This window comes from Nerophis lumbriciformis, linkage group LG29 (assembly GCF_033978685.3).
Source record: "Nerophis lumbriciformis linkage group LG29, RoL_Nlum_v2.1, whole genome shotgun sequence".
Taxonomy (NCBI): Eukaryota; Metazoa; Chordata; class Actinopteri; order Syngnathiformes; family Syngnathidae; genus Nerophis; species Nerophis lumbriciformis.
The window spans coordinates 26527501-26554763 of NC_084576.2; the positions used below are offsets into that span (position 1 = coordinate 26527501).

The 27263-nt window shown below is 40.7% G+C and overlaps 1 protein-coding gene across 3 annotated transcripts in view; it reads left to right on the forward strand.

The window, feature by feature from the left end:
* LOC133571810 (uncharacterized protein C3orf20-like) overlaps nt 1–27263 on the forward strand; it is a 67249-nt gene that overhangs the window by 29492 nt on the left and 10494 nt on the right. For all 3 annotated transcript variants that reach the window (XM_061924298.1, XM_061924299.1, XM_061924301.1), the window contains 7 exons: nt 1–302; nt 1923–1979; nt 2061–2157; nt 4448–4660; nt 4726–4875; nt 9081–9201; nt 19660–19779. The exon at nt 1–302 is cut by the window's left edge and continues 51 nt beyond it. In XM_061924298.1, the coding sequence (XP_061780282.1) occupies nt 1–302; nt 1923–1979; nt 2061–2157; nt 4448–4660; nt 4726–4875; nt 9081–9201; nt 19660–19779 (1060 nt within the window). The remainder of the gene's footprint in view (nt 303–1922; nt 1980–2060; nt 2158–4447; nt 4661–4725; nt 4876–9080; nt 9202–19659; nt 19780–27263) is intronic.

Sequence of the window (27263 nt, forward strand, 5' to 3'; positions counted from 1 at the left end):
GGAGACACAATCACGTGAGGAGGAATCCACGGAGGAAGGGGACGACCCCTCCGCCGCAGACAGCCAGGACCCTCTGTCCTGTCTCAAGCGGGACGCCCCGGAACTGTTGAAAGAGCTGGGCCAGTCCATCAACAAACACAAGTGGACGCCGGCGCAGCTCGGGGACATTCTCAACTACACCTGGGCGGAGCTCCGTAGCGCCGAGCCGAAAAACGTGCAGGTGGCGCCCAAGCACAAGCCCAAGTCCTCTGGGAGAATGAAGAAGTTGCAGAAGAAAGAGAAGCGAGCAAACGAAGCGAGAGGTACAGTGAGTCAGGACTTGGATTATATTCACGTGTTTCCCACCTAGGCCTTCGAGTTTGTCCGACTTCAATGATTACCTCTCAAAAATACCATCAATGATGTCACCACATGACCATTGCTGTAGAAATACTATACAGGAACACATTTACGCATTACTGGGCATTGAATCACATCAACAGTGTACAGAACGGGCTATTTTCTGGCGCATTTAAAAATCAATAAACCCGCGTCAGCAATTAAAAGATATCTTATGTGGTGCTGTCAAAATTAAAATATAAAAAAAAAAACATTAAACGTGAAAAAATAAAGAAATAAAATATTTGAACTCACAATTTGTAGAAACCATTCAACGCCATATAAGCCGGTGGTACCGCTTGTTGTCGGTTGATTCGAGTGGAAGTGGCGGGAATTCCCCATTTCATCGCCGGGACAGGTAAGCTCGTCTCACAAGATGTAGTTTCTCTTTAAATATCCTTCTTGAAAATGGCCTTGCACATATACAGTCAAGGTCAAAAGTATATATATATATATATATATATATATATATATATATATATATATATATATATATATACATATATATACAGATATATATATATATGTGTATATATATATATATATATATATATATATATATATATATACAGATATATATATATATCTGTATATATATATATATATATACAGATATATATATATGTGTATATATATATATATATATATATGTGTGTATATATATATATACATATATATATATAATGTGTGTATGTATATATATATGTGTGTGTGTGTATATATATATATATATATATATATATATATATATATATATATATATATATATACCTGCTCAGGATTATACATATATATACACGTATATAACATATACATACACATATATATGTGTGTGTGTGTGTGTATGTATATATATATATATATATATATATATATATATATATATATATATATATATATATATATATATATGTGTGTGTGTGTATATATATATATATATGTTTATATATATGTTTATATATATATGTGTGTGTATATATATGTATATATTTATATGTATGTTTATATATATATGTGTGTGTGTGTATATATATATATATGTATATGTTTATATATATATATATATATACACACACACACATATATATGTATATATATATATATATATATATGTATATATATATATATATATATATATATATATATATATATATATATATATATATATATATATATATACATACATACATACATACATACATACACATCTATATTTATATCTCTTCATATATAATCTCCATTGCCATACTACAATTTTGAGAGACAGTGTCTCCGGTGGCTCAGATAAAATGAGTGTTCTCGCTTTATGTTATTAAATCTTACAGAAGAAGAGAACAGAGCATTTTGTCTTACATATTTGTCATTGTAACACCGGCCTATGTCTTAGAGTTCAGGTTCAAGTGAACCGCACCAGAGTACGCTCGCAAGTGCTCTCTCATCCTGGGTTCGGACAATGGCCTTCACACTTCACATTGTGCTGCGTCTGGTGTGTGCACACTGTCTAGTCATGGAGAACTAACTTCTTATCCCTTACTTCCTGTTAGCGTCCAGCAATCCCAACCAGGCTAGAGACTCCAGCTCCACCCAAGATCCAGGTGAAGGTGAGTTTCTCACTCGGCTGTCCGCCTGAATTGGACTTTTAACGTTGAGTCTCCATGTTTTTTTTTTTTTGATGTGTTCAGGTTGTTTTGTTTCGCCTTTGACTCTGGGTGGAGAAAGTCCTTCGCTGGATACGTGTCTATGGGTGGTGGAGCGTCTGCAGGCCACCAGAAGTCCACAGTAAGTCCTTGACTCATCCTACCGCATTTATTTTTGTTCTTTTTATCTGAATACAGCTTCACAAAATTCGTCCGACCAGTATCCGGCGATTTTCATGAAAAAGTATGTGAGCGCCATTGCCGATCAATACCGATCACAAATGTCCCCTCTGCTTGAAATGTTTTGGCTTTTTTTTCGTCCCCCAACTGACAAGCTTGCTGATGATTAAGTATCTCCATACACGTAGTGGAGACACTCACCTAAATGAATAATAATCACCTTCATTGTGGAAAGCAAACTGCATTTCTTGGTATTTCAAGTAACATTATCACTGGAGGACCAGTCTAGTGTTACATTAAGAGAACAGACCAGGAACAGGCAGCTTGAAACAACAGAAGAAATAAGTGCTCTGTAAAGTTTAAGAACTGTACAGCGGAGAGTCAGCAGTAATTAACAGGAAATTAACAAGTATATTACCAAAGCCAAAACCAGAGAAGTTGTCACATTGTGTAAATGGTAAATAAAAACAATGATTTGCAAATCCTTTTCAACTTATATTCAATTGAATAGACTTCAAAGACAAGATATTTAATGTTCACACTGAGAAACTTTATTTTTTTTGCAAATAATCATTAACTTAGAATTTAATGGCAGCAACACATTGCACAAAAGTTGCCACAGGGGCATTTTTACCACTGTGTTACATGGCCTTTCCTTTTAACAACACCCAGTAAACGTTTGGGAAATGAGGAGACACATTTTTTAAGCTTCTCAGGTGGAATTCTTTCCCATTCTTGCTTGATGTACAGCTTAAGTTGTTCAACAGTCCGGGGGTCTCCGTTGTGCTATTTTAGGCTTCATAATGCGCCACACATTCTCAATGGGAGACAGGTCTGGACTACGGGCAGGCCAGTTTAGTACCCGCACTCTTTTACTATGAAGTCACGCTGTTGTAACACGTGGCTTGGCATTGTCTTGTTGAAATAAGCAGGGGCGTCCATGATAACGTTGCTTGGATGGCAACATATGTTGCTCCAAAACCTGTATGTACAAACACCGTTTCCATATGAGTTGGGAAATTGTGTTAGATGTAAATATAAACGGAATACAATGATTTGCAAATCCTTTTCAACCCATATTCAATTGAATGCACTACAAAGACAACATATTTGATGTTCAAACTCATAAACTTTTTTTTTTTTTTTTTGCAAATAATAATTAACTAAGAATTTCATGGCTGCAACATGTGCCAAAGTAGTTGGGAAAGGGCATGTTCACCACTGTGTTACATTGCCTTTCCTTTTAACAACACTCAGTAAACGTTTGGGAACTGAGGAAACACATTTTTGACACTTTTCAGGTGGAATTTTTCCCATTCTTGCTTGATGTACAGCTTAAGTTGTTCAACAGTCCGGGGGTCTCCGTTGTGGTATTTTAGGCTTCATAATGCGCCACACATTTTCAATGGGAGACAGGTCTGGACTACAGGCAGGCCAGTCTAGTACCCGCACTTTTTTACAATGAAGCCACGCTGTTGCAACACGTGGCTTGGCATTGTCTTGCTGAAATAAGCAGGGGCGTCCATGATAACGTTGCTTGGTTGGCAACATGTGTTGCTCCAAAACCTGTATGTACCTTTCAGCATTAATGGTGCCTTCACAGATGTGTAAGTTGCCCATGCCTTGGGCACTAATACACCCCCATACCATCACACATGCTGGCTTTTACACTTTGCGCCTTGAACAATCCGGATGGTTATTTTCCTCTTTAATCCGGAGGACACAACTTCCACAGTTTCCAAAAACAATTTGAAATGTGGATTCGTCAGACCACAGAACACTTTTCCACTTTGCATCAGTCCATCTTAGATGAGTTCGGGCCCAGCGAAGCCGGTGGCGTTTCTGGGTGTTGTTGATAAATGGCTTTTTGCTTTGCATAGTAGAGTTTTAACTTGCACTTACAGATGTAGCGACCAACTGTAGTTACTGGCAGTGGTTTTCTGAAGTGTTCCTGAGCCCATGTGGTGATATCCTTTACACACTGATGTCGCTTTTTGATGCAGTACCGCCTGGGGGATCGAAGGTCACGGGCTTAGCCGCTTACGTGCAGGGATTTCTTTAGATTCTCTGAACCTTTTGATAGTATTACGGACCGTAGATGGTGAAATCCCTAAATTCCTTGCAATAGCTGGTTGAGAAATGTTGTTCTCAAACTGTTGGACAATTTGCTTACGCATTTACACATCGTGCCAACTTCACTGGTTTTGGGGTTTTGTATATGGAGCGTGACAGTTCTCTCCATCCTCCCGTAGAAACCCGGAGGCCGCCGAGCAGGACCTGAACATATCCCCCATCTTGCGTCACTACTCGGACGAAGCGGTGGAAGCGGAGGAAAATAAAGGGGCGACCAAACCCGACGCACAGCCTGACGCCAACAAGGGCCCCGGGGCACCGGAGAGGACCAAGCGGGGCCCTCCGCGGAGGAAACTACATTACAGGATCAACGACGGAACCTCGTTCATCTAGTATCCTTTGTAGTTATCGCCTTTTAGGAAGCCATTGCTGTTGACCCTTAACCCTGCTCCCTCAGCTACCCATCAGGCAACATGGCGGTGTGTCACAGCCACTCCGGTCTGACCTCCGGAGGCTTCTACAGCAACGTCTTCACCGACAACAAGGCTCCCATCGTCCTGTGCTCCATCACCATGTACGGCCACGGTCACGTCACACACCCTGTCAGGTGGGTCCACTCATGCACGTCACCGCTTTATACCTCTAAAGGCCTTAGTGGCCACAAGCGTGGACAGCACCTTTTAGCTCTTATTTCCAAAATTGTGTACACTTGTCAGGTTCAAACACTGATGACATCTATTAAACAAGACAAGAGGCAAAGAATTAAACAGAGACAGAATTCAATTTGGACTCAATATATTGAGGAGAGTCGCCCGGACATTGTATCCTTTTACAATCTCCAGCACGCTCTGCCAAAAAATTGTATGCCTCCTTCTTTTATTTTGGACCCACATGGCCACGGCTGTTTCCAAAGGACAAAGGTCGCAAAAAGTTCACAGAAAAGGTCGTAAACAATTCACAGAAAGGGTCAGTTCAAAAAGAGTTCGTAAAATAGTTCAAAAAGAGGTCCATAAAATAGTTAAAAAAGAGTTCGTCTGGAAATTGGGCAGATCCTGTCATCTTGGGCCAGAACAACATCCTTCTGTTGATTACCATACATACATACATACAATCTCCAGCACGCTCTGCCAAAAAATTGTATGCCTCCTTCTTTTATTTTGGACCCTACCCCGACCACATGGCCACGGCTGTTTCCAAAGGACAAAGGTCGCAAAAAGTTCACAGAAAAGGTCGTAAACCATTCACAAAAAGGGTCATTTCAAAAAGAGGTCCATAAAATAGTTCAAAAAGAGTTCGTAAAATAGTTCAAAAAGAGTTTGTCTGGAAATTGGGCAGATCCTGTCATCTTGGGCCAGAACAACATCCTTCTGTTGATTACCATACATACATACATACAATCTCCAGCACGCTCTGCCAAAAAAATGTATGCCTCCTTCTTTTATTTTGGACCCTCCCCGACCACATGGCCACGGCTGTTTCCAAAGGACAAAGGTCGCAAAAAGTTCACAGAAAAGGTCGTAAACAATTCACAGAAAGGGTCAGTTCAAAAAGAGTTCGTAAAATAGTTCAAAAAGAGGTCCATAAAATAGTTCAAAAAGAGTTTGTCTGGAAATTGGGCAGATCCTGTCATCTTGGGCCAGAACAACATCCTTCTGTTGATTACCATACATGAGAGAAAACAGAAAACCCTTCATGTGGCTCTCCCCCTTACACAGCGGAGTTTTACGAACCTTACTCTTGGTAGGCCTCAAAGACAGCCCCTGTCCTTTTGCCTGGAACTCATTTCAACACAAAGTTTTTTGGTGATAACTTACAAACAATTATTCTAACACACTACTGCAGTGTTTTTCAACCACTGTGCCGCTTAAACCAAAAATAAACAAAAGGCAAGTGCCGCTAAGAAAAGGCATTGAAGCTTAGGGATGGCTATGCTACACTAAACTAAAACTGAACTGGCTACAAAGTAAACAAAAACAGAATGCTGGACGACAGCAAAGACTTACAGCGCGTGGAGCAGACGGCGTCCACAAAGTGCATCCGTACATGACATGACGATCGACAAGGATAGCGTCCGCACAACTTAAATAGTCTTGATTGCCAAAACAAAGCAGGTGCGGGGAATAGCGTTCAAGGAAGACATGAAACTGCTACAGGAAAATACCAACAAAACAGGAATAGGAGCGCAAAACAAGAACTAAAACACGACACACAGAAAAAACCTCAAAAACCTCAAAATAAGTCAGGGCGTGATGTGACAGGTTGTGACAGTACACCTACTTTGAGACAAGAGCTATAGTGAAGGATGGTTGTTTGAATTCATATCCAACAATTGCGAAAAACGACTTTTTACTGTCAATATCGGCTGCTGAGTTTCATTTTTCAATGAATTTTGCTGGTTGTGTGCCTTGGGATTTTTTTCAATGAAGAAAATGTGCCTTGGCTCAGAAAAGGTTGAAAAACACTGCACTACTGAATTGGGGTCTTATAGCCACTTATGTGGACACTTATACTGCCATCTGGTGGTGTCAGAAGAGTATAACATACAATGGAATTTGGAGAAAAAAAAGTGTAAAAATAAAAATGAGCATGTCACTAAACATGAAGTACACATTTGTGTACTTATGGACTAAGTACATCATATCAAAAGATGATTCTTAGTTTGTATTCTATTTAGGGTCCAATAAGCCCAAATAGCAATGAGAAATTAAAAAAAAGCATGTAAACAAACAGCTTGGGCCTTAAGAGGTTAAATAAATACTAATAAAAATATATATTTTACAAACACAAAATGACAGGAATGTACACATTCTTACATCTCATTGTGCAACATGTGAATGTTTTAATGGGAACCAAATGCGATATCTGAAAGGGGTACAAATTATTTCCAAAGCAGGACCTCCCACCCAGACATACAATACAAGTATTTTCCGGACCATAGGGCGCACTGCCGATGAATGGTCTATTTTTTTAATCAAATGGCGTGCTTATTCTACAGTCATTTATAAAGAATCTAAATTTATAAATATTAATCATGAAATGCTGTTATTATATTAATCTAAAGGCCTTAGTGGCCACATGCGTGGACAGCACCTTTTAGCTCTTATTTCCAGAATTGTGTACACTACTGAATTGGGGTCTTATGGCCACTTATGTGGACACTTTTACTGCCATCTGGTGGTGTCAGAAGAGTATTACATGCAATGGAATTTGGAAAAAAAAAAGAAAGTGTAACAATAAGAATTAGCATGTCACTAAACATGAAGTACATGTTTGTGTACTTATGGACTAAGTACATCATATCAAAAGATGATTCTTAGTTTTTATTCTAATTAGGGTCCAATAAGCCCAAATAGCAATGAGAAATAAAAAAAGCATGTAAACAAACAGCTTGGGCCTTAAGAGGTTAAATAAATACTAATGAAAATATATATTTTACAAACAGAAAATTACAGGAATGTACACATTCTTACATCTCATTGTGCAACATGTGAATGTTTTAATGGAAACTAAATGCGATATCTGAAAGGGGTACAAATTATTTCCAAAGCAGGACCCCCACCCAGACATACAATACTAGTACCGTATTTTTCGGACCATAGGGCGCACCGGATTATAAGCCGCACTGCCGATGAATGGTCTATGTTTTTAATCAAATGCGTGCTTATTCTACAGTCATTTATAAAGAATCTAAATTTATAAATATTAATCATGAAATGCTGTTATTATATTAATCTAAAGGCCTTAGTGGCCACATGCGTGGACAGCACCTTTTAGCTCTTATTTCCAGAATTGTGTACACTACTGAATTGGGGTCTTATGGCCACTTATGTGGACACTTATACTGCCATCTGGTGGTGTCAGAAGAGTATAACATACAATGGAATTTGGAAAAAAAAAAAAGTGTAAAAATAAGAATTAGCATGTCACTAAACATGAAGTACACGTTTGTGTACTTATGGACTAAGTACATCATATCAAAAGATGATTCTTAGTTTTTATTCTAATTAGGGTCCAATAAGCCCAAATAGCAATGAGAAATAAAAAAAAGCATGTAAACAAACAGCTTGGGCCTTAAGAGGTTAAATAAATACTAATGAAAATGTATATTTTACAAACAGAAAATTACAGGAATGTACACATTCTTACATCTCATTGTGCAACATGTGAATGTTTTAATGGGAACTAAATGCGATATCTGAAAGGGGTACAAATTATTTCCAAAGCAGGACCCCCCACCCAGACATACAATACTAGTACCGTATTTTCCGGACCATAGGGCGCACCGGATTATAAGCCGCACTGCCGATGAATGTTCTATTTTTTTAATCAAATGCGTGCTTATTCTACAGTCATTTATAAAGAATCTAAATTTATAAATATTAATCATGAAATGCTGTTATTATATTAATCTAAAGGCCTTAGTGGCCACATGCGTGGACAGCACCTTTTAGCTCTTATTTCCAAAATTGTGTACACTACTGAATTGGGGTCTTATGGCCACTTATGTGGACACTTATACTGCCATCTGGTGGTGTCAGAAGAGTATAACATGCAATGGAATTTGGAAAAAAAAAAAAGTGTAAAAATAAGAATTAGCATGTCACTAAACATGAAGTACACGTTTGTGTACTTATGGACTAAGTACATCATATCAAAATATGATTCTTAGTTTTTATTCTAATTAGGGTTCAATAAGCCCAAATAGCATAAAAAAATCATGTAAACAAACAGCTTGGGCCTTAAGAGGTTAAGACCACATGATGTCGTACTAAACCGGACATTTTATTTTGTCTGGCGTTTCCCTTCTTACAGTTCCGCCATCACCGCCGTGTGGGACCAGCTGGGCGGGTTCATCTGCGACCGCAACGGCAACATGAAGCAGGAGTGGAGCTGGAAGTTGGACGAAGAGGTGCAGGAGAAGATTGTTGTAAAGGTGACGTTAGGTACCCCATCTTCAGATTGTCATACACACACGCGGTACAACAGTATAAGCTGCGATATAATGACAATATGTTTTGTATACAATTGTGCCGCCCTCATCCTACTTCAGTTTCGGCGAGGTAGGATTATTACTTATAAATCAAATATTTTTATTAGGGGTGTCAAATTTTTTTAATTTTCGAATGAATTGCTATTAGAGATGTCTGATAATTGTGAGTGTGAATGTTGTCTGTCTATCTGTGTTGGCCCTGCGATGAGGTGGCGACTTGTCCAGGGTGTACCCCGCCTTCTGCCCGATTGTAGCTGAGATAGGCTCCAGCGCCCCCCGCGACCCCAAAGGGAATAAGCGGTAGAAAATGGATGGATGGATGAAGATTCAAGATGCTTTATTATTGTCCATTCTTTAAAGGGGAACATTATCACAATTTCAGAAGGGTTAAAACCATTAAAAATCAGTTCCCAGTGGCTTATTTTATTTTTCGAAGTTTTTTTCAAACTTTTACCCATCACGCAATATCCCTAAAAAAAAGCTTCAAAGTGCCTGATTTTAACCGTCCATTTTCCTGTGACGTCACATAGTGATGCCAACACAAACAAACATGGCGCATAGAACAGCAAGCTATAGCGACATTAGCTCGGATTCAGACTCGGATTTCAGCGGCTTAAGCGATTCAACAGATTATGCATGTATTGAAACGGATGGTTGTAGTGTGGAGGCAGGTAGCGAAAACGAAATTGAAGAAGAAGCTGAAGCTATATCGGTTTGAACCGTTTGCAAGCGAAACCGACGAAAACGACACGACAGCCAGCGACACGGGAGAAAGCGAGGACGAATTCGGCGATCGCCTTCTAACCAACGATTGGTATGTGTTTGTTTGGCATTAAAGGAAACTAACAACTATGGACTAGGTTTACAGCATATGAAATATATTTGGCAACAACATGCACTTTGAGAGTGCAGACAGCCCAATTTTCATCAATTAATATATTCTGTAGACATACCCTCATCCACGCTCTTTTCCTGAAAGCTGATCTGTCCAGTTTTGGAGTTGATGTCAGCAGGCCAGGGAAGCTAGGGTCGATATTCTTCTCTTGATCATCTTCGGTGGCATAAGGGACGGTGTGAACCAAGACATCCAGGGGGTTTAGCTCGCTCGTCTGCGGGAACAAACTGCCGCCATTGCTTGCCGTGCTACCGAGGTCCTTTGTCCCTGAATTGCTCACACACTCCGGCAGATTCAATGGGGGTCTGGCGGCAGATTTCTTTGACTTTATCGTTGGAAATGCATCTGCTTTGAGTGTCGCAGGATATCCACACATTCTTGCCATCTCTGTCGTAGCATAGCTTTCGTCGGTAAAGTGTGCGGAACAAACGTCCAATTTCTTGCCACTTTCGCATCTTTGGGCCACTGGTGTCTGGCATGATGTCTCCAAGGTACGGAAAACAGTCGAAAAAGCAGAAAATAACAGAGCTGATTTGACTCGGTGTTTGTAATGTGTTTGAGAAAATGGCGGATTGCTTCCCGATGTGACGTTATGTTGTGACTTCATCGCTCCGAGAGCGAATAATAGAAAGGCGTTTAATTCGCCAAAATTCACCCATTTAGAGTTCGGAAATCGGTTAAAAAAATATATGGTCTTTTTTCTGCAACATCAAGGTATATATTGACGCTTACATAGGTCTGGTGATAATGTTCCCCTTTAAACAATGTACAAGACACATAAGGGTAGGTTTGGGGGCGTGGTTAAGAGGGGAGGAGTATATTTACAGGTAAGATTCACCAAGTCAAGTATTTCATATATATATATATATATATATATATATATATATATATATATATATATATATATATATATATATATATATATATATATATATATATAAGAAATACTAAGTCAAGTATTTCATATATATATGTATATATATATATATAAATAAAAGAAATACTTGAATTTCAGTGTTCATTTATTTACACATATACACACACATAACACTCATCTACTCATTGTTGAGTTCAGGGTTGAATTGTCCATCCTTGTTGTATTCTCTGTCACTATTTTTCTAACCATGCTGAACACCCTCACTGATGATGCATTGCTGTGTGGCACGCACAAAAGTGCTTTCATCAAATGCACTAGATGGCAGTATTGTACTGTTTAAGAGTGTCACATTGCTGTTTACGGCAGACGAACTGCTTTACGGTAGACAAAACGTGACTGCTGTTGTTGTGTGTGGTTGCCGCGCTGGGAGGACGTTAATGAAACTGCCTAACAATAAACCCACATAAGAAACGAAGAACTCGCCCTCGATCATTCTACAGTTATAACGTGATTGGGCAGGTACGCTCTTTATATTGTGTGCCTGAATTTCGGGAGATTTTCGGGAGAAAATTTGTCCCGGGAGGTTTTCGGGAGAGGCGCTGAATTTTGGGAGTTTCCCGGAAAATCCGGGAGGGTTGGCAAGTATGCTCAGGAGGGACCCTCAGGAGGGGTCCAGACATAGCATAGCACACAAACATGATACATGTAATCACAACAACTTGCAACAAGGGGGGGGGGTGGATTTGGGGCCCTGGAGGCCGTCTGCCGCTATAAAGCGCTACTCAGCCATCCACAACCCCGAAGAGGAATTAAGCAGTGGTGAAGGCGTTGATTGGGGGAGGGGCGGGTGTGTGCATGTATGCCCAATTAACTTGGGTGAGATGTTGAAATGTTTTTGTGGACTGGGGCCGATCTCAAAGTTCGACACCAGGTGTTATTGAAAAAAAGGAAGGTCAAAAGCGTCCATCGTTGAGGAGTCCTCGGGGGAGTTCTTCAGAACAGCCTGTTCCTGATGGCATCAAGGGCATTCGAGGGAGTCAAATCGTAGATTAAGATGTTGTTTTCTTGGAGCAGTCAAAACAATGACATTCCTGCTCTGTGTCCATGCTGGATCTCTCAAATTCAATTTAATTCTTCCTTCTCAGCAAGCTTCTCCATGATGAGATCCATTTTGCGATTCAAATCAGAAATCGCCCCAGTCTATGTTCCTACAGCCCGACCCAATCCTTCCATTGCGACGAACAGCCGTTGGGCTCCTTGAGTGGCTGCCATCGTCTTCCGAATTTGACGATACACCAGAGCAATGCCAAGCCCAATCAGCAGGTGCCCCGCGATCACGGTTCCAAATAGGTAGATGTCTTCCACGTCCTCGATGGAAAGGACTGAGACGTACAAGAGTCTCCATTAATCCCAGGAGTCTCTCACGTACCCGCAGCAATGGTTCCATCAGGGCAGCCAGGCTCCCCCGAACCTCTTTTCCTTGTCGAAAAGACTTTGTCAATTGCGTCGAGAGTCCAGCTGATCATATCCATGTTTGATGTTTGGATTTGAGGACAGCGCAAAGAAAGAGGCTTCAAAAAAGTTCAGACAAGACAAGGACACAAGAAAGCAAGCAGGGAAGGAGGGAGCGGAGAAAAATGCGACCGCCCTCACCAAGAGGCAAGATAGAAGGACTGCCGATATTATCGGCCGATAAATGCTTTAAAATGTAATATCGGAAATTATCGGTATCGGTTTCAAAAAGTAAAATTTATGAAAAAAAAAAAAAAGCACTTTGTGACTACAATAATAAATATGGCAGTGCCATGTTGGCATTTTTTTCCATAACTTGAGTTGATTTATTTTGGAAAACCTTGTTACATTGTTTAATGCATCCAGCGGGGCATCACAACAAAATTAGGCATAATAATTTGTTAATTCCACGACTGTATATATCGGTATCGGTTGATATCGGTATTACGAGTTGGACATAATTTGTCAGAAAAATTGTATGTAAATGATCAAAAAACTTTCCGTTCTCTGAGTTCCCAATGAACAGACAAGAGGCTGTCTTTGTTGCACCAAGCAAAGGCTTGGAAAATTCCATTGTGTACGATGGGAGGAGACGGGAGGGGGTTATCTATTGTCATCCAAGACCTGCCCAGGCTGAAGCCAGGACCAGCCCAAGCCCGAGGCATCTTTTTCTTTCGTGTTAATGTGACCGAAAACAATGACTGTTTACATACTCCCCATTCCTTTAGAAACAGATGTTGTTATGTAAACAGGAAAAGTTCAAATAAAAAGAGGTGGCGTACAATCTTTCAGAGCGTGGGTGACACTGTAAGAGGTTACAGGTCGACACGTTTCTCCTCAATTGAGCAAAATTGAATTCTGCCTCTGTTTGATTCTTTGCTTCTTGTCTTGTTTAATAGATGTCATCAGTGTTTGAACCTGACAATATCGGAATATCGGCAAAAAGCCATTATCGGACATCTCTAATTGCTGTTCTTGTTTGTAACGATTCCTAAGCAATTAAAAAATTTCAAAATCGATTTAAAAAAAAAAAAAAAAAAAAAAAAAAAATTTTTTATATATATATATATATATATATATATATATGTATATATATATATATATATATATATATATATATATATATATATATGTATATATATATATATATATATGTATATATATATATATGTATATATATATATATATATATATATATATATATATATATATATATATATATATATATATATATGTATGTGTGGGGAAAAAAATCACAAGACTATTTCATCTCTACAGGCCTGTTTCATGAGGGGGGTACCCTCAATCGTCAGGAGATTCTCCTGACGATTGAGGGTACCCCCCTCATGAAACAGGCCTGTAGAGATGAAATAGTCTTGTGATTTTTTTTCCCACACATACATATATTGCGCTCTACTACGGTATCGAGCACTATTTTTTGGATAACCTTATTAAGACATATATATATATATATATATATATATATATATATATATATATATATATATATATATATATATATATATATATATATATATATATATATATATATATACATACATACAGGTAAAAGCCAGTAAATTAGAATATTTTGAAAAACTTGATTTATTTTAGTAATTGCATTCAAAAGGTGTAACATGTACATTATATTTATTCATTGCACACAGACTGATGCATTCAAATGTTTATTTCATTTAATTTTGATGATTTGAAGTGGCAACAAATGAAAATCCAAAATTCCGTGTGTCACAAAATTAGAATATTACTTAAGGCTAATACAAAAAAGAGATTTTTAGAAATGTTGGCCAACTGAAAAGTATGAAAATGAAAAATATGAGCATGTACAATACTCAATACTTGGTTGGAGCTCCTTTTGCCTCAATTACTGCGTTAATGCGGCGTGGCATGGAGTCGATGAGTTTCTGGCACTGCTCAGGTGTTATGAGAGCCCAGGTTGCTCTGATAGTGGCCTTCAACTCTTCTGCGTTTTTGGGTCTGGCATTCTGCATCTTCCTTTTCACAATACCCCACAGATTTTCTATGGGGCTAAGGTCAGGGGAGTTGGCGGGCCAATTTAGAACAGAAATACCATGGTCCGTAAACCAGGCACGGGTAGATTTTGCGCTGTGTGCAGGCGCCAAGTCCTGTTGGAACTTGAAATCTCCATCTCCATAGAGCAGGTCAGCAGCAGGAAGCATGAAGTGCTCTAAAACTTGCTGGTAGACGGCTGCGTTGACCCTGGATCTCAGGAAACAGAGTGGACCGACACCAGCAGATGACATGGCACCCCAAACCATCACTGATGGTGGAAACTTTACACTAGACTTCAGGCAACGTGGATCCTGTACCTCTCCTGTCTTCCTCCAGACTCTGGGACCTCGATTTCCAAAGGAAATGCAAAATTTGCTTTCGTCAGAAAACATGACTTTGGACCACTCAGCAGCAGTCCAGCTCTTTTTTTCCTTAGCCCAGGTGAGACGCTTTTCGCGCTGTTTCTTGGTCAACAGTGGCTTGACACGAGGTATGCGGCAGTTGAAACCCATGTCTTTCAAGCGTCTCTTGGTGGTGGATCTTGAAGCACTGACTCCAGCAGCTGTCCACTCCTTCTGAATCTCCCCCACATTTTTGAATGGTTTTTTTTTTCACAATCTTGACCAGGGCGCGGTGATCCCTATCGCTTGTACACTTTTTCTGACCACAGTTTTTCCTTCCCTTTGCCTCTCCATTAATGTGTTTGGACACAGAGCTCTGAGAACAGCCAGCCTCTTCAGCAATAACCTTTTGTGTCTTTCCCTCCTTGTGCAATGTGTTGATGGTTGCCTTTTGGACAGCTGTCAAATCTGAAGTCTTCCCCATGTTTGTGTAGGCTTCAGAACTGGACTGAGAGACCATTTAAAGCCCTTTGCAGGTGTTTTGAGTTAATCAGCTGATCAGTTTGTGGCACCAGGTGTCTTCATAATTTAACCCTTACACAATATTCTAATTTTGTGACACACGGAATTTTGGATTTTCATTTGTTGCCACTTCAAATCATCAAAATTAAATGAAATAAACATTTGAATGCATCAGTCTGTGTGCAATGAATAAATATAATGTACAAGTTACACCTTTTGAATGCAATTACTGAAATAAATCAAGTTTTTCAAAATATTCTAATTTACTGGCTTTTACCTGTATATGCATATATATATATATATATATATATATATATATATATATATATATATATATATATATATATATATATATATATATATATATATATATATATATATATATATATATATATACTGCCAAAAGTATTTGGCCACCCATCCAAATGATCAGAATCAGGTGTCCTAATCACTTTGCACAGGTGTATAAAATCAAGCACTTAGGCATGGAGACTGTTTCTACAAACATTTGTGAAAGAATTGTCATGACTTGGTCCTGGGGTTTAGTTTTTCTACAAGGCAACGGAAAGTTGGCTCGGGCGAGACGGGAATGTGAGAACATATTTATTTAATTTTATCAAAAAAAAGTACAAACGAAAAGCGCACACAGTGGCGGAGAAACAACTTGCCTATGAAAACAAATACTTGCACAAAGGCAGAAACTATGAACAACAAAAAACACTAACTGTGGCATTAATAAACAAAACTTGCTTGGCATGGACAAAAGGAGCAGCGTGAACGATGGACATGAAAAAAGTGTCAGGAATGTGCAGAGCATAAATGTGGGATGTCACCAGAAAGACAAACTGAAAACAATGAACTTAAATACTACAGACATGATTAACGAAAACAGGTGCGTGACTCAAAACGTGAAACAGGTGCGTGACGTGACAGGTGAAAACTAATGGGGTGCTATGGTGACAAACAAGAATGCACAATGAGTCCAAACGTGGAACAGGTGAAACTAATGGGTAATCATGGAAACAAGACAAGGGAGTGAAAAGCCAGAAACTAAAGAGTTCAATAACTAAACAAAACAAAACATGACTAAAACAAAACATGATTACACAGACATGACAAGAATGGGCCGCTCTCAGTGATTTCCAGCGTGGAACTGTCAAAGTGAAGTGAAGTCAATTATATTTATATAGCGCTTTTCTCTAGTGACTCAAAACACTTTACATTGTGAAACCCAATATCTAAATTCCATCCATCCATCCATCTTCTTCCGCTTATCCGAGGTCGGGTCGCGGGGGCAGCAGCCTAAGCAGGGAAGCCCAGACTTTCCTCTCCCCAGCCACTTCGTCCGGCTCCTCCCGGGGAGACATAGTCTTCCCAACGTGTCCTGGGTCTTCCCCGTGGCCTCCTACCGGTCGGACGTGCCCGAAACACGTCCCTAGGGAGGCGTTCGGGTGGCATCCTGACCAGATGCCCGAACCACCTCATCTGGCTCCTCTCCATGTGGAGGAGCAGCGGCTTTAGTTTGAGCTCCTGATCTTGTCCTTTCGGTCATAACCCAAAGCTCATGACCGTAGGTGAGGATGGAAACGTAGATCGACCGGTAAATCGAGAGCTTTGCCTTCCGGCTCAGCTCCTTCTTCACCACAACGGATCGATACAGCGTCCGCATTACTGAAGACGCCGCACCGATCTGCCTGTCGATCTCACGATCCACTCTTCCCTCACTCGTGAACAAGACTCCGAGGTACTTGAACTCCTCCACTTGGGGCAAGATCTCCTCCCCAACCCGGAGATGGCACTCCACCCTTTTCTGGGCGATATCTAAATTACATTTTTAAATCAGTGTGGGTGGCACCGGGAGCAGGTGGGTAAAGTGTCTTGCCCAAGGACACAACGGCAGTGACTAGGATGGCAGAAGCGGGAATCGAACCTGGAAACCTCAAGTTGCTGGCACGGCCACTCTGCCAACCGAGCTATATCCTATTGGATGCCACCTGTGCAACAAATCCGGTCGTGAAATTTCCTTCAACTGTCGGCTTTATCATAAGAAAATGGAAGAGTTTGGGAACAACAGCAACTCAGCCACCAAGTGGTAGGCCACGTAAACTGACAGAGAGGGGTCAACGGATGCTGAAGCGCATAGTGCAAAGACTTTCTGCACAGTCAATTGCTACAGAGCTCCAAAGTTCATGTGACCTTCCAATTAGCCCACGTACAGTACGCAGAGAGCTTCATGGAATGGGTTTCCATGGCCGAGCGGCTGCCTCTAAGCCATACATCACCAAGTCCAATGCAAAGCGTGGGATGCAGTGGTGTAAAGCACGTCACCACTGGACTCTAGAGCAGTGGAGACGCCTTCTCTGGAGTGATGAATCACGCTTTTCCATCTGGCAATCTGATGGACCAGTCTGGGTTTGGAGGTTGCCAGGAGAACGCTACATTTCGGACTGCATTGTGCGGAGTGTGAAATTTGGTGGAGGAGGAATTAGGGTGTGGGGTTGTTTTTCAGGAGTTGGGCTTGGCCCCTTAGTTCCAGTGAAAGGAACTTTGAATGCTCCAGGATACCAAAACATTTTGGACAATTCCACGCTCCCAACCTTGTGGGAACAGTTTGGAGCGGGCCCCTTCCTCTTCCGACATGCCTGTGCACCAGTGCACAAAGCAAGGTCCATAAAGACATGGATTACAGAGTCTGGTGTGGATGAACTTGACTGGCCTGCACAGAGTCCTGACCTGAACCGCATAGAACACCTTTGGGATGAATTAGAACGGAGACTTGAGAGCCAGGCTTTCTCGACCAACATCGGTGTGTGACCTCACCAATGCGCCTTTGGAAGAATGGTGGAAAATTCCTTATAAACACACTCCGCAACCTTGTGGACAGCCTTCCCAGAAGAGTTGAAGCTGTAATAGCTGCAAAAGGTGGACCCACGTCATATTGAATGAACCCTATGGGTTAGGAATGGGATGGCACTTCAAGTTCATATGTGAGTCAAGGCAGGTGGCCAAATACTTTTGGCAATATATATATATATATATATATATATATATATATATATATATATATATATATATATATATATATATATATATATTTTTTTTTTTTTTTTAATTTTTTATTTTTTTATTTTTTTTTTTAATCTGTCCTGTCCAGTAACTTTATTAAATGGTTGGAAATTGTATTAAACTATTTTCTTTTCAATCAATCAATCAATCAATCAATCAATCAATCAAGATTGCAGTACCATTTCTGGCCACATTATTACATATTATTTCAACAATTGACCCAGAATATTGCCTTTTTTATTTTGCACGCGATGAAGGTGTCTGGAAGACATTATTAGTGACAAGATTGATCACAATGACTTAAAAAAACAAAACCTGGCAGGATCTCGTCACAGCATGGCATGTTTATGATGGATCGGGACGGGGGGGCATCAAATCACGTGTCGATTTGTGTCATTCTGCAAGCTGCAGCATGTCTCCGTGGATTAAACGTGGCGGTTTTATTTGCACCAATATCGACAGGTTTCTGTTTTCCTTGCGTCCGCTCATCAGCACCTCCAACTCCAACAACGTGTCTCGCTCCGGCTGCTGCTAGTAAAGGCCATCTACTCACCTGTCGCTGTCTTCGAGGCCGGGTCCTGGCACACCCCGTTCCGCGGCAGGCCCGCGGGCCACGCCCCCCCTCCACGGTGGTATTTCAGTTTGAGCACATAAATAGATAAGACCCCTTAGTTTGACATTCGCAGGCGGATCGGATCACTTCTCATAAGAAAGAGGCCCTAATTTGGACTTCGGAATACAAAAGTGATAACCATATCCTTGAGAAAAGACTACCTGTCTGGCTCAACGCCAACATTTGAGTTATGACTTAAAGCACTTTTCCAGTCACTACACATGAACAGCTCCTTTTATGGTCAGGTTGTGCTGTCCTGACTTAGCACACACACCCAGACAGAGAAAGAAGGAATATAAAAACTGATGGTTTAGCTTCTCCAGGTGTGGAGTCCTTCATTTTTTTTGACCTAGGTTCCTCCGGCTACTGCAGACCTGTTTAACGACGCTCGCTTGTAATAAAGCAACTTTTGGTCCACCAAGTATATTTTATTGAATTTTACAGTTAAAATGACATTCGACAGTCATTCTTTGCTCAGAGACCTTTTATATGGTTTGTGTCATTTTTGCAAGCTGTGGATTAAACGTGACTGCTCTTCCTGCAGGTGTCGAAGGGAATCTCCGTGCAGCTGCACAGCAGCACGTCGGCCGTGCTCTGCTTCAAGTGCGACAAGCAGAAAGTTCTGCTCCCGATCACTGCCCTCCCTTACCTCGCCAAGGAGCCGGTGAGCATCGTTATTACGTAACCGGTCTGATTTCAATGAGTTTTTTGGGGGGGGATATTTGATAGAAAGTGACATTAAAAAAGTCTCGTTTCCATCCTTTAAATCGTTTATTTTCAGACTTTTTTCTACACTTATACTGGAAAGTCAAAGGTTGCACTGGTCGTCTTTGATACACTGCTAAAACTGAAATCTAAGTAAAATTAAATATCTCAAATAAGGGTGATATTTGCTTATTTTCTGTCTAATAAGATAAGATTTTATGTTAGAGTCTTTTACTTGTTTTAAAGGGGAACATTATCACAATTTCAGAAGGGTTAAAACCATTAAAAATCAGTTCCCAGTGGCTTATTATATTTTTCGAAGTTGTTTTCAAAATTTTACCCATCACGCAATATCCCTAAAAAAAAGCTTCAAAGTGCCTGATTTTAACCATCGTTATATACACCCGTCCATTTTCCTGTGACGTCACACAGTGATGCCAACACAAACAAACATGGCGCATAGAACAGCAAGCTTTAGCGACATTAGCTCGGATTCAGACTCAGATTTCAGCGGCTTAAGCGATTCAACAGATTACGCATGTATTGAAACGGATGGTTGTAGTGTGGAGGCAGGTAGCGAAAACGAAATTGAAGAAGAAACTGAAGCTATTGAGCCATATCGGTTTGAACCGTATGCAGACGAAAACGACACGACAGCCAGCGACACGGGAGAAAGCGAGGACGAATTCGACGATCGCCTTCTAACCAACGATTGGTATGTGTTTGTTTGGCATTAAAGGAAACTAACAACTATGAACTAGGTTTACAGCATATGAAATACATTTGGCAACAACATGCACTTTGAGAGTGCAGACAGCCCAATTTTCATCAATTAATATATTCTGTAGACATACCCTCATCCGCGCTCTTTTCCTGAAAGCTGATCCGTCCAGTTTTGGAGTTGATGTCAGCAGGCCAGGGAAGCTAGGGTCAATATTCTTCTCTTGATCATCTTCGGTGGCATAAGGGACGGTGTGAGCCAAGACATCCAGGGGGTTTAGCTCGCTCGTCTGCGGGAACAAACTGCCGCCATTGCTTGCCGTGCTACCGAGGTCCTTTGTCCCTGAATTGCTCACACACTCCGGCAGATTCAATGGGGGTCTGGCGGCAGATTTCTTTGACTTTATCGTTGGAAATGCATCTGCTTTGAGTGTCGCAGGATATCCACACATTCTTGCCATCTCTGTCGTAGCATAGCTTTCGTCGGTAAAGTGTGCGGAACAAACGTCCAATTTCTTGCCACTTTCGCATCTTTGGGCCACTGGTGCAACTTGAATCCGTCCCTGTTCGTGTTGTTACACCCTCCGACAACACACCGACGAGGCATGATGTCTCCAAGGTACGGAAAACAGTCGAAAAAACGGAAAATAACAGAGCTGATTTGACTCGGTGTTTGAGAAAATGGCGGATTGCTTCCCGATGTGACGCCACGTTGTGACGTCATCGCTCCGAGAGCGAATAATAGAAAGGCGTTTAATTTGCCAAAATTCACCTATTTAGAGTTCGGAAATCGGTTAAAAAAATATATGGTCTTTTTTCTGCAACATCAAGGTATATATTGACGCTTACATAGGTCTGGTGATAATGTTCCCCTTTAAGGGTTTTGGTCCTAAATGATCTCAGTAAGATATTACAGCTTGTTGCTGAGATTTGATGACCTATATTGAGTAAAACATGCTTGAAACTAGAATATCAACTGCTGCAAAGCTGTGTCATCAACACTCACAAGTATAAAACTACAAACCCCGTTTCCATATGAGTTGGGAAATTGTGTTAGATGTAAATATAAACGGAATACAATGATTGGCAAATCCTTTTCAACCCATATTCAGTTGAATATGCTACAAAGACAACATATTTGATGTTCAAACTGTTAAACTTTTTTTTTTTTTTGCAAATAATCATTAACTTTAGAATTTGATGCCAGCAACACGTGACAAAGAAGTTGGGAAAGGTGGCAAAAATGACTGAGAAAGTTGAGGAATGCTCATCAAACACTTATTTGGAATATCCCACAGGTGAACAGGCAAATTGGGAACAGGTGGGTGCCATGATTGGGTATAAAAGTAGATTCCATGAAATGCTCAGTCATTTACAAACAAGGATGGGGCGAGGGTCACCACTTTGTCAACAAATGCGTGAGCAAATTGTTGAACAGTTTAAGAAAAACATTTCTCAACCAGCTATTGCAAGGAATTTAGGGATTTCACCATCTACGCTCCGTAATATCATCAAAGGGTTCAGAGAATCTGGAGAAATCACTGCACGTAAGCAGCTGAGCCCGTGACCTTCGATCTCTCAGGCTGTACTGCATCAACAAGCGACATCAGTGTGTAAAGGATATCACCACATGGGCTCAGGAACACTTCAGAAATCCACTGTCAGTAACTACAGTTGGTCGCTACATCTGTAAGTACAAGTTAAAACTCTCCTATGCAAGTCGAATTTATCAACAACACCCAGAAACGCCGTCGGCTTCGCTGGGCCTGAGCTCATCTAAGATGGACTGATACAAAGTGGAAAAGTGTTCTGTGGTCTGACGAGTCCACATTTCAAATTGTTTTTGGAAACTGTGGACGTCGTGTCCGCTGGACCAAAGAGGAAAAGAACCATCCGGATTGTTCTAGGCGCAAAGTTGAAAAGCCAGCATCTGTGATAGTATGGGGGTGTATTAGTGCCCAAGACATGGGTAACTTACACATCTGTGAAGGCGCCATTAATGCTGAAAGGTACATACAGGTTTTGGAGCAACATATGTTGCCATCCAAGCAACGTTACCATGGACGCCCCTGCTTATTTCAGCAAGACAATGCCAAGCCAGGTGTTACATCAACGTGGCTTCGTAGTAAAAGAGTGCGGGTACTAGACTGGCCTGCCTGTAGTCCAGACCTGTCTCCCATTGAAAATGTGTGGCTCATTATGAAGCCTAAAATACCACAAATCATTGTATTCCGTTTATATTTACATCTAACACAATTTCCCAACTCATACGGAAACGGGGTTTGTAGTTTTTAGTATAAGTTTGCTGGTTTCAAGAAATGTAATGCCGAGCGCATATCATTATGTCAAGATAATGGAACTAGCATTTATTCAATTTAAGAATATTTTTCAACATATTGAGCTAAAAGGTCTCTTTTTTTTCTCCCAAGAAAAGTGCACTTGTTATTAGTGAGAATATACTTATTTTAAGGTATTTTTGGGTTCATTGAGGTTAGCTAATTTGACTTGTTTTGGAAAGTCTTGACAAGCCGAATTTTCTTGTTCTATTGGCAGATAATTTTGCTTAGTTCAAATAAAATACCCCTAATTTTTGTATTATTTTTTTTTCTTGTTTTTGATCACTGACTTTTTGCATTGTAGAGTTTGTGCATTAGAGGTGCTAAAACCAGTCCAATGTAGGTCAATATATAAATATGCTGTTTTAGTGCTATAATTGACCAAGAAAACGAGTCTAATGTCTAATAATACATCTTATTTCACCTATAAGTCGCATCATTTGTCTCTAAATTGTTATAAGTACACCTCTGCATATCATTGTATCCTCATTGATATTAAAGAAAACCAAAAAAAAGAGGAAATCGATATACATCAACTTACAACAAAGAATAACTATTAAAATAGTTCTCTGTCCTTCTGTCCGGACGAGGATGACAAGACCAGAAATACACGAAAGAAACAATTTTGTTTTATTGTCTCTCATACTGATTGTGTACAAAATACCCCCCCCTCCCCCCCAAAAAAGTGCAGTTCCCCTTCCACTCAGGAATAAACTAAAATTAAACAATTTGTGCTGATTTTTTGTGTGTAATAAATACACATGAGGAAGTCAAGATTAATGGCTACACTCAGCACAATTTTGTAGAAGCATGATACTGATAAAGCATGTGTGTCTGTCCCACTCCACACCCTGTAGGGCAGTGTTTTTCAACCATTATAATAATAATAATAATAGATTTTATTTGTAAAAAGCACTTTACATTGAGTAAACGACCTCAAAGTGCTACAGTGTATTAAAAGAAATAAAAATAAAAAGATAATAAAAAATAAATACAAATAAAAACTAGAACAGCCAAATAGCTAAAACTAGTATGCATATATCTAAAAAAAAGAGGTTTTAAAAAAAAAGCATCCACAGTCTGTGGTGCCCTCAGGTGGTCAGGGAGAGCGTCCCACAGACTGGGAGCGGCGGAGCAGAAAGCCCGGTCTCCCATTTTTCGTAGCTTTGTCCTCAGAGGTTGGAGGAGGTTATCCCATACTTGCCAACCCTCCCGGATTTTCCGGGAGACTCCCGAAATTCAGCGCCTTTCCCGAAAACCTCCCGGGACAAATTTTCTCCCGAAAATCTCCCGAAAGTCCGCTTTCCCACAATATAAAGAACGTCTACAGTAAAGCAGTCCGTCTGCCGTAAACAGCAATGTTGTGACACTCTTAAACAGGACAATACTGCCATCTAGTGCATTTGATGAAAGCACTTTTGTGCGTGCCACACATCAATGCATCATCAGAGAGGGTGTTCAGCATGGTTAGAAAGATAGTGACAGAGAATGGAACAAGGATGGACAATTCAACCCTTAACTCAACAATGAGTAGATGAGTGTTATGTGTGTGTATATGTGTAAATAAATGAACACTGAAATTCAAGTATTTCTTTTATATATATATATATATATATATATATATATATATATATATATATATATATATATATATATATATATATATATATATATATATATATATTAGAGATACGCGGTTTGCGGGCACAACCGTGGAGTTTGCGGATTATCCGCGGATCGGGCGGATGAAATTTAAAAAAATTAGATTTTATCCGCGGGTCGGGTCGGGCGGTTGAAATGAAAAAAAATTAGATTTTAAATAGATTCAGGCGGGTGGCAGTTAAACCAATTCGGAAATATATATACATAGTTAAATGTTGTTACCCACATACGAAAAACGAGCAGGCACCTGCAGCATATGCCACAACAGAAGAAAAAGAAAAGAAAAGAGATGGACACTTTTACGGAGCGGAGAAGGGACGCCTCGCCGGGGTCCGGGACCGAGGCCCCTTCCCCCGAGAGGGCCCCACCGGGAGCCGTAGCTGAGGCGATCCGCGAGAAGGGCCCGACGCACGTCCAGGGTCACCACCGCGCCCACCGCACCGACACCCCGCCTCGTCCGCCTTCGCCGCGGCCGGCGTCACGCGCAGCAGGTAAGCAGCTTACCTGCCCGCCACCCCCGTGGCCGGGGGCTCGTAACAGGGGTCACTCCGCGCGCTCCGCCCGCGCAGCTTACCTGCCCGCCACCCCTGTTGCCGGGGGCACGTAACAGGGGTCACTCCGCGCGCAGTGCGCTCACGAAAGGGGTGGGGCTCACCCTGGTTGATAGAGACAGCAGGACGGTGGCCATGGAAGTTGGAACCCGCTAAGGAGTGTGTAACAACCCACCTGCCGAATCAACTAGCCCTGAAAATGGATGGCGCTGGAGCGTCGGGCCCATACCCGGCCGTCGCCGGCAGCGAGACGCGCTTGGAGGTGCGCTCAGCGCGGCTCCCATATGATTGCGCACTGGTGTGCGTCTGGGTCGTGACAGCGTGGCACGCGAATGTCTGTGCTGCATTGGATCAGTCTCCTTTCTTTAACAGGCAAAAGCTTTATAACCTCACTAATGCCTTGCATCGTCTATATTAGATATATAACAACGGGCGGGTGCGGGCGGGTGCGGTTCTGATCAAATGTTACATCGGGTGGATGGCGGATGGTTGACGACTTTCTGATGCGGTTGCGGATGAAATAATTGCCTATCCGCGCATCTCTAATATATATATATATATATATATATATATATATATATATATATATATATATATATATAGCTAGAATTCACTGAAAGTCAATTATTTCTTATATATATATATATATATATATATATATGAAATACTTGACTTGGTGAATTCTAGCTGTAAATATACTCCTCCCCTCTTAACCACGCCCCCAACCACGCCCCCCGCACCCACCCCCCACCCCCCACCTCCCGAAATTGGAGGTCTCAAGGTTGGCAAGTATGGGTTATCCTCAAAGATTATCTAGTTTCACCGATTTGGGTTAAAAATATTTTTTGCAAACCAGTACCGTATTTTTCGGAGTATAAGTCGCACCTGCTGAAAATGCATAATAAAGAAGGAAAAAAAACATATATAAGTCGCACTGGAGTACAAGTCGCATTTGTGGGGGAAATTTATTTGATAAAAGCCAACACCAAGAATAGACATTTGAAAGGCAATTTAAAATACATAAATAATAGTGAACAACAGGCTGAATAAGTGTACGTTATATGAGGCATAAATAACCAACTGGTATGTTAACGTAACATATTATGGCAAGAGTCATTCAAATAACTATAACATATAGAACATGCTATACGTTTACCAAACAATCTGTCACTCCTAATCGCTAAATCCCATGAAATCTTATACGTCTAGTCTCTTACGTGAATGAGATAAATTATATTATTTGATATTTTACGCTAATGTGTTAATAATTTCACACATAAGTCGCTCCTGAGTATAAGTCGCACCCCCGGCCAAACTATGAAAAAAACTGCGACTTATAGCCCGAAAAATACGGTAATTATAGTCTGCAAATGATGTGTTGTTGTTGAGTGTCGGTGCCATCTAGAGCTCGGCAGAGTAACCGTGTAATACTCTTCCATCTCAGTAGGTGGCAGCAGGTAGCTAATTGCTTTGTCGATGTCGGAAACAGCGGGAGGCAGGGTGCAGGTAAAAAGATGTCTAATGCTTAAACCAGAAATAAACAAAAGGTGAGTGCCGCTAAGACATACTTGCCAACCCTCCCGAATTTTCCGGGAGACTCCCGTATTTCGGTGCCTCTCCCGAAAATCTCCCGGGACAACCATACTCCCGAAAATCTCCAGATTTCCAGCCGGACAACTATATGGGCCACCTTGCAAGCAACATTCCGTTTTCATTTGCGGATGTTTTCAACAAATCCGTGAAGGATATGTTCCCGGATTCAGAGATCACTCGCCAGTACTCAAATGGCAGAACAAAAGCTACTCAAATAGTGAAAGGTAAGTGTTATTTTTTTTTTAAGTAAGCAGCAAGTACAGTACAGTTAGTAGAACAACTATATATATATAAGAAATACTTTAATTTCAGTGAATTCTAGCTATAAATATACTCCTTCCCCTTAACCCCGGCCCAAACCCAACCCCCCGCCCCCGATCTCCCGAATTCGGAGGTCTCAAGGTTGGCAAGTATGCGCTAAGAAAAGGCATTGAAGCCTAGGGAAGGCTATGCAGAACGAAACTAAAACTGAACTGGCTACAAAGTAAACAAAACAAAAAAAAATGCTGGACGACAGCAAAGACTTACTGTGGAGAAAAGACGGCGTCCACAATGTACATCCGAACATGACGTGACAATCA